We start from the raw sequence: 15,406 nt of genomic DNA, 5'->3' as shown, positions 1-15,406 counted from the left end.
CTAAACACTATGGGCGGGCGGGCGGGTGGTGGCTGCGGGGACCACGCGATCCTTGATACCTCACTGCGGAGACAAGACCATTCACCGCTCCATGGGGCAGTCCCCGCAGCGACTGCTATTTTTCTTTCCCCGTTCCGGCGGGTTACCCGCAGCTAAACGCATTAGCCGTGGGTAAACCGCCACCGTGTCATTCTCTAATCCCTCTCCCTGCTCCCAGTTTAAATTTTTTTTTTAATTTCGATGCATTTTTCACTACCTAATGTCCTTTCCCTCCTGTCCAGTTAGTTGTACATGTCCTGTAAACCCCCTTACTATAGCAAATCTTAATTATTAAGTTATTTATCTTTCCTAAATGGTTGTATATGTTACATACTTTGCCATTATGTTTATTCAAGAGGGATTTAAAGATCTTTTATTAAAAAAATGACTCATTTCTGTTGGGCTGCTAAGAAACCTAAATTAAAGATGACATATTTTCTAGGTAATTGGAATAGAGGGGGGGTTGGGCTTACCGGATATGCGTGTTTACTTCGTCATTTGGGTAATTGGGTAAATATGACAAGCATTTATACTCCACTTCAGATGGAACAGGAGTTTTTAGCTCCTTATGATATATTTGTGTTACTACATAGTGCGAGAAATGCGTTACCATCTTTTATTCGTTCAAGTGTTGTATTTAATACTTTACAGAAGGTATGGCGTTGGTTTGTGCAATTATTGGGAGGAAATCCAATGGTTACTGATCTCTTGCCTTTGCAGGGTAATCCGGCTTTTCTTCCGGGTAGAGATTCTAGGGAGTATAGATTATGGGGTGCAAGAGGAATTTTAAGATTGGAACACATACTGGGAAATGAGGGGGAACTATTGAATCGTACTGAATTAATGGCTAAGGTGGGAGAAACTTGGGGAGCGCAATTTGCATGCATACAAGTGGAACATTATGTGAGATCTCTTGACAGAGTACAGTTGAGTATGCATTTGGGTGTTAGATTGAGAGAGTTCTTTGCTCAGGAGGAGGGGATGTCTCTTTCGGTATCTTATATTCAATCTATGTTGCAAAAATTACAACCAGACAAGGACTATCAGAAAATTAGGGATAAATGGGAAAATGAATTACAACTTAATTTGAGACATTGGGATGTTGCCCGCACTTTAAGAGCGACACCTGCGGTGACATCTTGTTCATGGTTAAGAGAAACGTATTATAGGGTTGCATTACGTGCCTATTACACACGAACACAATTGTTTTATAGTGGAGGTCTTCCTACTCCTTTGTGTCATAAATGTGGGAGGGAAAGTCATACATTATGTCATGCATTTTGGTTTTGTCCCATAATTCAGCACTTCTGGAAGCGAATAATAAATTATATGTTAAAAATAATTGGAAGATCATTGCGCTTCACTCCTTCTTTCTTTATTTTGGATTTGCCAGAAGCTCTTGGCCATTTACCTAAAGCAAATAGGGTGTTGTGTAGAAAAATGAGTCTCTTGGCTAGAAAATGTATATTACAATATTGGACGATCCTCCGAGGTTCTGGCATTGGCAGAACCAATTACATCAGTTGGCCATTTGGGAAGTTAGAGATGCAGGAATTGTAAGAAAGCGAAAGATGTTATTTATACAAATTTGGGATTCATATTTGCAAGATTTGCATCCTAAGGGTCATAATGCGATTTTAAGTTGGATCTCTTAATTGGGCTTTTTATTAAGTTAAATGAAGAGAGTAACATTGGGTAGAGAGTACTATTGGATGAGAAGGGGTGGGTGTGGAGAGGGGTGGTTAAGGTTCAAATTCATATAGATAAGTGGGGGTTTAATGATATTGGAATTTCTTTTTTATTATGTATATTAATAATTGATGCATTATTGATGTCTTTTGATGCTGTATTTATTTGCAAGTTTTGTACCCTAAGGGCTGTAATGAGATTTTAAGTTAGATTTCTTTATTTATGAGAATATCATTGGGTAGAGAGTACTAGTGGGTGGGAAGGGGTGAGTATGGAGAGGGAAGGTAAAGGTTCAAACTCATATAGATAAGTGGGGTTTATTGATATTGGAATTTGTCCTTTATTATGTTTATTAATAATTGATACATATTGATGTTTTTTGATGTTGTATTATTGTATTTGATGATATTTGTATCAATAAAAACTGTTTGAATCTATTGATTGTAAACCATCTAATCATTGATAGATGGTATATCAAATGAAAAATAATTTTAGAAACTTGGAAGAGGCTATGCAGAGTATTGCGGACCCTGGACTCTGTTCCGGTCGACTTGCTACAGGCAAAGGAGGACTAACTGCTTCAAAGCACTACACGGACTTGCCCCTAAATATAACACTGACCTTTTCGTCTTCTCAGCCAAAAGACACAAGAGAAGCTCACATTCCAACTTTGTTTCCCCCCCCCAGTGAGAGGTTGTAAACTGAAAAAACACCATGAACATCTTCTCTCGCACCAAGCAGCATCATGGGGTAAAGACATAGAACAATTGCTTTCGCCCACTATTTATGAGGAATTTAGGAAACGTCTGAAAACACACCTGTTCCTAAAGTATCTAGACAACTGATCCTCTCTTCTCTCTCCCCTCTATAGCGATTAACTTGTTCTATTGATCTCACTCTCCTCAAAAATGGATTTCCTGTCCTATTAACCCTCTTTCTTCCTCCCCTCTTAAAGTCAATCAATTTGTACCTTTGCTTAATCTTTGTAAACCGCATAGAACTTCACGGTATTGCGGTATATAAGCTGTTGTTATTATTATTATTATTATTAACTAGTGTCTGATGAAAGTCGAGTCCACTCCTGACATAACTGAGAAGTCAGCCTTCGATGAGGAAGCCACAGCCAACCCCTGGTGTCCGAACATTAAACAAAAAAAAAAAAAGAAAAAGAAGCAGAGTAACTGCAAAGACTTCTGATTGTAGAAATTGTAACTGGATATGTTTGCTAGCTCTCAGGCTAAGGGGGTGGTGCATGTGCTCAGAAAAGTTTGTGGATTTCTGCAACTCCCAGATTGTGGGTTGGGATTGAACACCTAGCGTATGGAATCCAGAAGGGATATAACAGAATAGCCTTTGTTGGTCAGACTAGATCAGCGGTCTCAAACTCGCAGCCCTATAGGTGCTATTTTGCAGCCCGTGATCTGGACACGATGATCAACTGCTCCCTTGCTGCAGTTGATTGTTCCAGTCAAAGCTGCAGCCAGCGGCGGCTCCTCGCACCATCCACACCAGCATTTCTCTTCCTCCTTCCCTTCCTTGTGGAGCAGCAGCGTGTCTGGCTGGCTCCCTTGCTCAGTCGATCGTTCCGTTCAAAGCTACGGGTGGCGGCTCCTCGCACTATCCACTCCTGCATTGGAAGCCTCTCTGACATCATAACATCAGAGAGGCTTCTGACGCAGGCGCGGATCTCGTGAGCAGCCGCCACTCGCGACTTTGAATGGAACGATTGACTGAGCAAGGGAGCCGGCCAGACACGCTTTTGCTCCACAAGGAAGGGAGCGGAAGGGGAGGGGAAATAGAAATGCTTCTGCTGCATAGGAAAGGGGGACCCTAGGGAAATGCTGCTGTTGCTGCACAGGGAAAAGGAGAGGGAGGGAAGGGGGAAGAGAAATGTCTCTGCTGCACAGGAAAGGGGGAAGGGAAATGCTGCTGCTGCAGCACAGGGAAAGAGAAGGGGAGGGAAAGAGAAATGCCTCTGCTGCACAGGAAAGGGGGAAGGGACATGCTTCTGCTGCAGCACAGGGAGGGGAAGGGGAAGAAATGCCTCTGCTGCACAGGAAAGGGAGAAGGGAAATGCTGCTGCTGCTGCACAGGGAAAGGGAGGGGGAGGGAAAGGGGAAGAGAAATACTTCTGCTGCACAGGAAAGGGGGAAGGGAAATGCTGCTTCTGTTGCTCCTGCACCCAATTGGGGAAAGAGAGGGAAGGAAGGAGAAGAAAGACAAGGGAGAGGAACAAGAGATGCCAAGTTCATGGGAGGGAGAGAAGGAAAACAGATACCAGACCATGGAGGGGGAGAGATGCCAGGGCTTGGGGGAAGGGAAGGAGACAGATGCCAGACCAGGGGGAAGGAAGGAGGGAGAGAAAGGAAGGAAAGATGTCAGACCATGGAAATAGGACGGAAGAAGAGAGAGATAGGAAGGGAAGGTAAGACATGGAAACGTAGATTTTGAAAAGAAAGCAGAAAAATTGAATATTAAGTTAATGCCAAAGATGGTTGCAAGGCAGAAAGTGAAGACGGAGAGAAAAACAGTCAAAGGACAAGAAGGCCCTGGAAACAGTTAAAAGCACAGAAAAATAAAGTCACCAGCCAACAAAGGGTAGGGAAAATGATTTTATTTTCAATATAGTGATTGAAATGTGTCAGTTTTGAGAAAAAAAAAAAGATATTAAACTTTAAATATGAGGGCTGCAGAAAAAATAGTTAATGTCTTATTAAAAAAATGACAATTTTGCATAAGGTAAAACTCTTTATAGTTTATACATCTTTCCTTTTAACTGTTAAAGGAAAGTTTTATAAACTATAGGACACATTGAGGGATACGAGTGACTAAAATGTATGCACCAGGATACGCCTGGCTGAGCCTCCACGTGTGCGGATCACCGGACTGGATGGACCCCAGGTCTGATTCGGTGCAGGCATTTCTTATGTTCTTATCATTCACTGTGTTACTGTATTTGGGGAGGGAAAGGCGAAGAGAAGAGCGTCCATGTATGTCTGTAAGTGATAGATTCTGGGAGAAAGGAGAATGTTCATGTATTCTCCTCACTCCATTAAATCTGATCAAGGGTAGGGAAGAGACAAGATATACATAAAGTACCCTCCCCTGCTAGAGAACACCAGTCTCAAGATAAGGAAAATGCAGAAATACCTGGGTATTCTAATCAGGTATATTTTTTAAAAAGCCCTTTCAGAGGCCAGGTCAGAGCAGGAGACTTAAAGGGGGGCGGGGGAGAAAAGAAGGAGGCAAACCCAGTAGCACCTTTACTATAGAAATAGTGGTAGGGGGTGCATGGCAAGCCCAAGGCAAGAAAAGACCTCTCGAGATCTGAGATTTAACTGGGGTCTATGAAAGAACAGGGTAGCGCTTGCATGGGGGTGGGGGAGAAGAGGTGACATTCTCCAAATGTGGCAGGGCAGTGTGTGCATATGCAGGGGGTGGGGGCAGTGACTCTCCAGATGGGGAGAGTGTGGCACAGAGCTGTTTTCACCCCAAAATGTGTCTGTCCTCCTTAGCCCAGCACGGTGTTCCTCATGCCTCTCTGGCAGACACTTCCTTTTTACCTCTTAGCAAACCAAGAATAGCAGCTGTGTATGTATGGAGGATTCAGTTATGACAAACACGTGAACCCATTCATCTATCATTTCCTGCAGCAACTTTTACCTTCAGAGCAGTTAAGAATCGAGATGTAAAGGAGGAAGCACCAAGAGCCTGGTCTTGCAGGAAAGATCGCAGCAGCACACCTCGAATGGGGGAGAATCCAGATGGGGCTAGAAGGGCAGGAAGCCCAGTGCTCATCAGCACGTGAGCATGAGAAGCTAGACCTAGGAGAGTGAGAGGAGTGGACGCCCAAACTTTCCCCTTCTTTAAATAGCTTCTCATTGCCCTCATGATTAAGGAAGGGCCTTAAGCTGGGAAAACCCCAAGGAACTCCCTATTCCACTCCTAGAGCAGGTAAACAGGTTATTCAGAATAAATGGCAGGGGTCAGGAGCAGGGCCAATCCATAGGATAAGCATAGAGAAAGCTTAAAGGTGAAGATGTGAAAAGGACAGGCAGAGCAAGAACCTGGACAGGTCAAATTCAAAATAAATCATCTGCTGTTCTGTATTTCTGTGCATTCACCACCTTTTTGGTTAAGACGTATTCCCTTGACTTTACTCCCCTTAGCTCCTTAAGTCTCATTTCATTTCTGTAGCCTCTCTCAGGTCAGTTCTGTATGTTTTACCAACCACCACTATACATGCAAGTCCAGCCCCAGCACCATAGAGCAGACGGTGCTACTGCAAAGGGTATGGGACTTGATATATCACTTTTTCTGTGTGGTTTACAAAGTCAAAGTGGTTTACCTATTTTAGAGAGGCAATGAAGTGTTTAGTGACTTACCAGTCACAAGCAACTTCAGTGGGACTCAACCTCACAACCTCAAAGCCCCAAAGTGAGAACACTCCGCTCAAGTGTATGGATGGCAGCGATGCTTGGCCACTCGGGGGGTTAATTTATAAAGGATTTTTTTTGCCATATCGCCACGGTTCAGTAATGTTCTTTCAATTGTAATTTTCCTCATGAGAACTGCCTCTGAGAAAAGGTGACTAAAGTAGAATATCCAAAATGGCAAAAATTATATGTTGCAACTTCTGTAACTTTTTTTTTCCCCCCCATATAAAAAGGATGGCGTTTGGACTGTTGTAACACCAGGAATTGAGAAGCAAAGCCAGTGCTGGGCAGACTTCTACGGTCTGTGCCCTAAAAATGGCAAGGATAAATCAAGATTAAGAATGCATATACTGTATAGGATCTCAACATACCTTATGCTATCAGATTATATGGTTGGGCAGACTGGATAGTCTTTGTGCAGAATTCATTAAATCCTCATTTGCTGTTCTGCAGACATTAATCACCTTTTTCCAGAGGTAGTCACAGACACTGAATAAAATGTAATAATATTAATAAGGGTAAATTTTTTTTTTAACTCCCCATAATGTACCCCTTCCTTGAATCTCTGTTTATGTAAATTTACACTGCAGAATTATCCAGTTACTAGCACTAAAGATCACCAGTACTTTGTTGCAGAGGAATAGCACAATGGCTCGTGATCCTGGGGAACTGGGTTCAATTCCCACCACAACGCCTTGTGAACCTGGACAAGTCACTTAACCCTCCATCGTCCCAGATACAAAAACTTAGACTGTGAGCCCACTAGGGACAGAGAAAGCGCCTGCATATAAATGTGTACGGAGCTGCGCAGGTCTGGTAGCACTGTAGAAATTAGTGGTAGCACACTTCTCCCTCCATATTCACAGTGATTGGGGATGAACTGACCCGCGAACACAGAAAAACCACAAATAACTTTCTCATACGTTATTTGCGGTTTTCTGTTAAAAACCCTCGAGAATATTCAGAAAAAAGGCAGGTTTATATACACACACATATACAAAGTGACATCTAATTGAGCAGCATTCTATAAATATTTGGGACTTTTTATTAAACCCCATGTCACTTCTATGCCAGAACAGAGTGGGAGATGTTTTCTTCATTAATGCCCCTTTCTGTGCCGAGGTAACAACTTTTGCTAAGAACAAACATCACTATCTCCAGCATGACAGTGAAGGGCATAAGTCGAAGCAAAGCTCAGTCCTCACAAAACCTATGCAAAGCTTGTCTTTTCACACAGACCTTTAATGGACAAACTAACTTGCTAGTCACACATACCAGGACTAACAGTGGCTGCATATATTATAGCTGGACTTGTTTATCTACTTCCACATTGGCTGAAATTATATTCCTCTTATTTTTTTACTCCTGCTACTTTAGCTTATCTATCTACACACATCTTCCATCTTGCTTACACCCTATGCCAGTGTTTTTCAACCTTTTTTGGGCAAAGGCACACTTGTTTCATGAAAAAAATCACGAGGCACACCACCATTAGAAAATGTTAAAAAATTTAACTCTGTGCCTATATTGACTATATATAAAGTAATTCTCTTGAATAGGAATCAAATAAACACAAAGAAAGTATTTTATAATGCTGCCACCGCCAACAACACCGTTGGTGGCGGTGGCACTCAAGTGGCTAAAGAGCCGCAGTTTGCCAGCCTAGGGACAACACTGGAGGGTGGCCAGCTGTGCACCCCCTTGGGACGTAAACCCGGGGTGGGGCAGTCCGCCCCCCCCACCCTGGTATGCCACTATCTGTATCTCACTCCCTCCCTATGACCAAAAATTCTCCTTTCTTCTATTCCCCGTGTACACAACCATCTCTTTCCCTCCCTTCCTCTCTCCAAAGTCCATGCCTTCTGTGTCCAAACACTCATTCCCTCCCCCACCTCAGCATCTCTTTCCCTCCCTTCCTCTCTCCCAAGTCCATTTCTTCTGTGTCCAAAAACGCATTCCCTCCCCCACCTCAGCATCTCTTTCCCTCCCTTCCTCTCTCCCAAGTCCATTTCTTCTGTGTCCAAAAACTCATTTCCTCCCCCACCTCAGCATCTCTTTCCCTCCCTTCCTCTCTCCCAAGTCCATGCCTTCTGTGTCCAAAAACCCATTCCCTCCCCCACCTCAGCATCTCTTTCCCTCCCTTCCTCTCTCCCAAGTTCATGCCTTGTGTCCAAAACGCACTCCCTCCCCCCTTTTGTGTTCCGTGTTTGCCTCCCAGCCCATCTTTGCAACTTTCTCAGCAAAACGAAGCTCAAGCCGCAAGGCTTATCTTCTGCTTCCTGCCTGCCCTGCCGCGCACAAATAGCCGAACGGAAGTATTCTCCGACGTCAGCACTGACGTCGGAGGGCAGGCTTTGCTTAAGCCCTCCCTCCGACGTCAGCGCTGACATCGGGGAACGCTTGCGATCAGCTATATGTTAGCTGCAGGGCAGGCAGGAACAGAAGACGAGCCTCGCGGCTTGAGATGTATTGAACTCCGCGGGTCCCCCGTCCAGCTCTCTTCTGTCCACGTGGGGCGGACCGCCCCTCTCCCTAGACTGGTGGTACTGCCCTGATGGCGGCCCTGACCGTACGGCACACCAGGCAACATCTCGCGGCACACTAGTGTGCCGCGGAACAGCGGTTGAAAAACACTGCCCTATGCTATTAAAATGTTTTACTGCATATTGTACTGATATTGTAATATAAGCATACTATGCTATACCTTGCTAGGAATGATAAAGAAGGATCACGAACAGATCGGAGGTTATCATGCTGCTGTACCTGGAGTACTGCGTATAGCACTGGTCGCCGTACATGAAGAAGGACACGGTACTACTCAAAAGGGTCCAGAGAAGAGCGACTAAGATGGTTAAAGGGTTGGAGGAGCTGCTGTACAGTGACAGATTAGAGAAACAGGGCCTCTTCTCTCTCAAACAGAGGAGATTCAGAGGGGACATGATCGAAACATTCAAGATACTGAAGAGGATAGACTTAGTAGATAAGGGCAGGTTGTTCACCCTCTCCAAGGTAGGGAGAATGAGAGAGCACTCTTTAAAGTTGAAAGGGGATAGATTCCGTACAAGCATAAGGAAGTTCTTCTTCACCCAGAGAGTGGTGGAAAACTGCAACGCTCTCCCGGAGGTTGTCATAGGGGAAAACACCCTCCAGGGATTCAAGACAAAGTTAGACAAGTTCCTACTGAACAAGGAAGGGCCACTGGTAGGGCCAGTCTCAGTTAGGGAGCTGGTCTTTGACCAAAAGGGCGGCATCTCTTATGTTCTTATCTGTATTGCTGTTAATTGTCTTATATCACCTTGAGTGAATTCCTTGAAAAAGGCGGTAAATAAATCTTTAATAAAATAAGAACAAGGCATTCAACCATCAGGTGAACCAGTGGCAACCAGTTACCAGTACCTAAAATGTCCATATCACCTATAAACAGATACATTAGCCAGCTCAAGAAATATTCCGCTCTCGCTTGCTCAGATTTACTTCTGAACGCCTCCCCAATGCTGAGCAGCCCCTTTTCTTCAGATACCCCTAACAGATGCTCTCTGTGACACACAGCACCAGGCTGATTTTGAATTGTAGCTTTTATCTAACCAGGAAACTGAAATCTCAGAAGCGAAAGCTCCCATTCACTTTTAGTTTAATGTTAAGCACACAGGCACCCCCTGGGCCTTCATTCTCTCCCCTTCCCACCCACTTCAGAGTATACAGGATGCTCAGCTTCTGATACTAAAGTATGTTTTCTAAAATGAACCAGAGCGAAATGCAATAGAATAAACCCAGCACTACTTCCTCCCTCTTTCATCTCTCTCATTTTATTATTGAAGGAGCTGTTCTCCTTCCACCAGGGGAAATAAATAGAAAGAGGATGCCACTCTTCCCTGTCCAACGGTGCAGACAAGTGTAACCCCACTCCTCTGCAAAACCAAGAGCTGACTGCATGGTTAAAAGGCGAAGTGAAAGAGGTTATTAGAGTCAAAAGAACCTCCTTTACAAAAATGAAAAAAGGATCCAAATGATGAAACTGCAACATAAGCACTGGCAAGTTTAAAGCATTGATTAAAAAAAGGCTAAAAAAAAGACAGAATATGAAAGGGAACTTTCCAAAGAGGCAAAAACTCATAGTAACAAACTTTTTCAGGTACATCAGAAGCAGAAAGCCTGTGAGGGAATACATGGAACCATTGGATCATCAAAGAAAAGGGCACCCAAAGTGGATAAAGCCATAGCAGAAAGACTGAATGAATTCTTTACTTTGTATTTTAAGGAAGATGATGTACAACAGGGCTGCTCAAGTCCGGTCCTCAAGATCTACTGGCAGGCCAGGTTTTTTAGATATCCACAATGAACATGCATGAGAGATTTGCATACCAAGAAGGCAGTGCAGGCAAATTTCTCTCATGCATATTCATTGCAGATATCCAGAAAACCTGGCCTGCCAGTAGATCTCGAGGACCGGACTTGGGCAGCTCTGATGTAAAAGATCTACCCGAACCAGAAATGGTTTTCAAGAGGGATGATGCAGAGGAACTGAAAGAAATCTCAGTGAACCTGGAAGAAGTACTGAGCCAAATCGACAAGAATGATACATCACCTGGACCAGATTTACTGAAAGAACTCAAACATGAAATTGTTAATCTGCTGTTGCTAACTCGCCTGTAGCACCTGAAGATTAGAGGGCAGCAAATGTTATGCAATTTTTAAAAAGGGTTCTAGAGGTGATCTGAGAGATTACAGACTGGTAAACCTGACTTCAGTACTAGACAAAATAATGGAAACAATTTCAAAAAAATAAAATTGTGGAACATGTAGATAAACATGATTTAATGGGGCAGAGTCAGCATGGGTTAGATCTTGCCTCACCAATTTGGTTGACTTCTTTGAAGGTTTGAATAAACATGTGGATAAAGGTGTGCCGGTTGCGTATTTAGATTTTCAGAAAACTTTTGACCAAGTTCCTCATGAGAGAGACTACTGGTCTTTGACCTGAGGGCTGCCGCATGAGTGGACTGCTAGGCAGGATGGACCACTGGTCTGACCCAGCAGTGGCAATTCTTATGTTCTGAGAACACAGAAGATTCATGGGACAGGAGGCAAAGTTCTGTTGTGGATTAGGAATTGGTTATTGGATAGAAAACAAGAGGGTAGGTTTAAATAGCCATTTTTCTCAATGCAGGAGTAAATAGTGGCGTGTCACAGAGATCTGTACTGAGACTGGTGCTTTTTAACATATTTATAAATGATCTGGAAATCAGAACAAGTAGTGGTGAGGTGATTAAATTTGTAGAGGACACAAAATTATTCAATGTTGTCAAAACACGCAAGGTCTGAAAAATTGCACAAGACCTTAGGAAACTGGAAGGCTGAGCTTCCAAATGACAGATGAAATTAATGTGGACAAATGCAGTAATGCACATCGGAAAAAATAATCCAAATCATATAAATGCTAGGGTCTACCTTAAAAGTCAGCACCCAAGAAAAAAATCTGGGTGGCATTGTAGATACTAATCTGAAATCTTCTGCTCAGTGTACAGCTGTGGTAAAAAAAGCAAACAGAATGCTAGGAATTATTAGGAAAGAGATTGTAAATAAGACCAAAAATATGACTATATTGCTCCATGGTGCATCCTTGAGTATTGTGCAGAGTTCTGATTGCCATATCTCAAAAAAGATACAGAGAAATTAGAAAAGATTCAAAGAAGAGTGACCAAAATGATAAAAGGGGATGGAACTCCTCTCGTATGAGGAAAGGCTAAAGGGGGAATATGATTAAGGTCTACAAAATCCTAAGTAGTGTTGAACGGGTAATGGTGAATTGATTTTTTTACCCTTTCAAAAAGTACAAAAACTATGGAATACTCAATGAAATTATATGGGAAGACTTAAAAAAATATATTTATATATATATTTCCTGCTTTTCGTTTTATCACAGAATAATTAAACTCTGGAACCAAGATGTGGTTACGATTACTGCAGCAGGGTTTAAGAAAGGTTTGGAAAATTTCCTGGAGGAAAAATTCATAATCTGGTATTGAGGCAGACATGGGGGAGGCCACTGCTTGTCCCGGATCGGTGGTGTGAAATGTAGCTACTGTTTGGGTTTCTGACAGGTCTTTGACTTGGATTGGCCACTGTGGGGGGCTGGCCTAGAAGGACCACTGGTGTGACCCATATGGCTGTTCTTATATTATATATGAGATGCACCTGCAGATCACATCAGCACAAGAGCTTCTTTTGTAACCTGGAAGGAAAGTGAATCTAGAAGGCCAGGAATAGTCCCAAATCCCAGATAGGGATCCCTAGATTTAAGACAGGGTATAATGAAATCTCCATAGGATGCTCCACAAGGATGGGTGCAAATGTGCTTTATTTCCCTACATACCGGATATCTGGAAGAACTTTGCTTTGTCCTTCCCCTAGTTATACAGCAGCTTGTGGCTACTTTTACCTAATTTTCTGAGCCCCATATCCATTTCTGACAATTCCAGCTCTGCTTACTTTTCACTCTGACCCTCGAGCTGGCAGTGGTTATGTATCTACCCAGTCCCATTCCTAAATCATAAACAAGCCTACCTAGTGCCTATTGAAAGTGCAGAGCTATACTATAGAAAGAATGAACCATTATGTTTTCCTGAGATTTAATGCCTGCCCTGTTGCTCCTGAAGAAAGATCTGACCATCCTGTAAATTACTGTCAATCTCAGACAATGCACTGTACAGAAACTGAAGGCATTTACCAAGACAAAAGAAAACTTTAATGTGAAAAATGGTGTAACACATCAAGTCTCTAATTCAGGTCAGAATCCTCCAAGCAGCATCAAAAATCTTCTCTCTCCTCCTTGCGCTACTACTACTGGAAAAAAAAAATAGGCCTGTTATTTACTTCCTAGGTCAGAGCAACAGATACATAATCTGCAATTACAGGGAGCAAGAGACACACTGATCACTGGCAAGATTGATCCAAACCACTGGCAAGATCTCTATAGGTCACCAAGAGCAAGAAGATGTTATAAATTAATCATTAGTACCGATTCCACATGAAGGAAAATGAATTAAACCAATACCAACCTAGAATATGCTTTTAACCATGATTTCCAGAACTGATATCTCCTGGGATATCTTTTCAGTGAAGAAATGGGGAGGAGGGCAAAGAAATTATATTCCACCTCTGACCCTAAATTCTCTACCTACTTACTAAAGCAATGTGAGGTTGATTGGTTAGGCCTCAGCATCCCATCCATCCCTTTGCCCTTTTTTTTTTTTTTTACTTTTACTACATATTATTGTAAACCGTTTAGATACCTGTATGATAAGCGATATATAAAAAATAAAGAAAACTTGAAACACACTGATGCCTCTGATTAGTGTAAAATGTAAAGATAATTACCAAAGACAGACGGATGAGGGGGGGGGGGGGCGAGTGCTAGGGAAAGGTTAGATGGCCAACTGAGGAGTGGGGGGGAATGCCAGGGAAGAGTTAGATGGCTGGCTGAGGGTGTAAGGGGGGAGTGTCAGGGAAGGGTTACACAAATGAATAAGGAGCAAGAAGAGTGAGTGCCAGGGAAAGGTTCGGTGAATGGACAAGGAGCAGCTGGTGGGCGGAGAGGGGGGGGGAGTGCTGGGGAAGGGCTAGGTGGACGGACAAAGAGTGGCTGGGGAAGGGTTAGCTAAACAGACAAAGAGTAGTTGAGGTGAGTGCTGGGGAAGGGTTAGGTAAACGAACAAAGAGTGATTGGGGGTGAGTGCTGGGGAAGGGTTAGGTGAACGGAGAAAGAGTGGTTGGGGGGGTGAGTGCTGGGGAACGGTTAGGTGGACGGACAAAGAGTGGCTGGGGTGAATGCTGGGGAAGGTGGACGGACAAAGAGTGACTAGGGAGTGAGTGCTGGGGAAGGGTTAGGTGGACGGACAAAGAGTGTCTGGGGAAGGATTAGGTAAACGGACAAAGAGTGATTGGGGGTGAGTGCTGGGGAAGGGTTAGGTGAACGGAGAAAGAGTGGCTGGGGGGTGAGTGCTGGGGAAGGGTTAGGTGGACGGACAAATTGTGGCTGGGGGGTGAGTGCTGGGGAAGGGTTAGGTGGACGGACAAAGAGTGGCTGGGGGGTGAGTGCTGGGGAAGGGTTAGGAGGACGGACAAAGAGTGGTTGGGGGAAGGGTTAGGTGGACGGACAAACTGCGGCTGGGGGGTGAGTGCTGGGGAAGGGTTAGGTGGACAGATAAGGAGTGGCAGGGGGGTGCTGGGGAAGGGGTGGCAGAAAAGCGTTAGCAGACGAATAGACAAGAAGGGGGTGGTGGAGAAGGGTTAGGAGGAGGGAGACAAGGAACGGTTGAATGGGGGTGGGGAGGGAGAAGCGGCTCCTTATCTCCACTGCCCCAGCGACAGAGAAAGGCCGGCGGCCGCTCACACAGGCACTTACGTGTCGCCCTCCTGGGAGAGGTAGGTGAGGGCCTCCAGCTGCTGCCCCTCCCCCTCCTCCTGGCCGCGGGGAGAGCTCTCCAGCAGCGCCTCGGTGAGAGACGACGAGCCGTAGGCCGAGTCGACCCGGTCCAGCTCCAGCTGGCTCGAGCTCTCTTTGGGGCTCGAGACGCGGCGGCGGCAGCGACGCCGCTTCTCTTCCTCCTCCTCCTCGTCCCCGCGCTCGCACATCCTCGCCGACGCCGCGCCACCTGCGCAGGCCACAGCCGACTGAGGACGGACGGACGCGTGTGAGCATGCGTAGCCCCACCTGGACGCAACCAATGCCGAAACACGCTCCGCCTCCGCGACGCCCGACGTAGCCAATCCCGAAGCGCGCCCCACCGCGCCTCCCATACAAAGCAGACAACAGCAGATTGTAACTCTGCGCAAGTCACGAAACCTCCGTCACCAGACGTACAAGTCCAATCCAGGAAGTCAGCTCTGCGCATGCTCTCAGGCCCTCCTAACATGGCCCCAAGCTCTGGTAGAGCTGGGGTCTTCCAAAATCAGTCCTCTAAAAAGAAGATGCTGTCTCTGTACATCTCTGCCCTCTAAGGCTTCTTCTTCTACCTAATAACTTTGCAAACATATAAAACTGTCGAGCCACTATTTCCCCTTCCCCCATCAGTGCCCGCCCACTCCCGATCCGGCTACAGAGGAGGCGCGAGCCCCTCCCTTTTCACTGCTGATTGGATACTTCCTCTTTGCGGGCGGAGAAACAGAGAGAGATCCCCGCCCCCTGAACCACTCATTTGCCTTTTCTTTCCTAAGCCGACCGAGAAGCCCCTCCTTTCTAG

General features: G+C 44.8%; 1 protein-coding gene across 3 annotated transcripts in view; it reads right to left on the bottom strand.

Moving 5' to 3' along the window:
- The window catches only part of NFKBIE (NFKB inhibitor epsilon), a 63,883-nt gene extending 48,702 nt beyond the window's left edge, over positions 1 to 15,181 (bottom strand). The window contains exon 1 of one of the 3 annotated variants that reach the window (XM_033938015.1): positions 14,569 to 15,181. In XM_033938015.1, the coding sequence (XP_033793906.1) occupies positions 14,569 to 14,963 (395 nt within the window). In that variant the 5' untranslated portion in view covers positions 14,964 to 15,181. The remainder of the gene's footprint in view (positions 1 to 14,568) is intronic. The other 2 variants (XM_033938014.1, XM_033938013.1) reach the window with 2 other exon arrangements.
- Between the last annotated feature and the right edge of the window lie 225 nt (positions 15,182 to 15,406).

Source organism: Geotrypetes seraphini, chromosome 3 (genome assembly GCF_902459505.1).
Source record: "Geotrypetes seraphini chromosome 3, aGeoSer1.1, whole genome shotgun sequence".
In the NCBI taxonomy this organism is placed as follows: Eukaryota; Metazoa; Chordata; class Amphibia; order Gymnophiona; family Dermophiidae; genus Geotrypetes; species Geotrypetes seraphini.
This window is presented reverse-complemented; position numbering and strand designations above follow the sequence as displayed.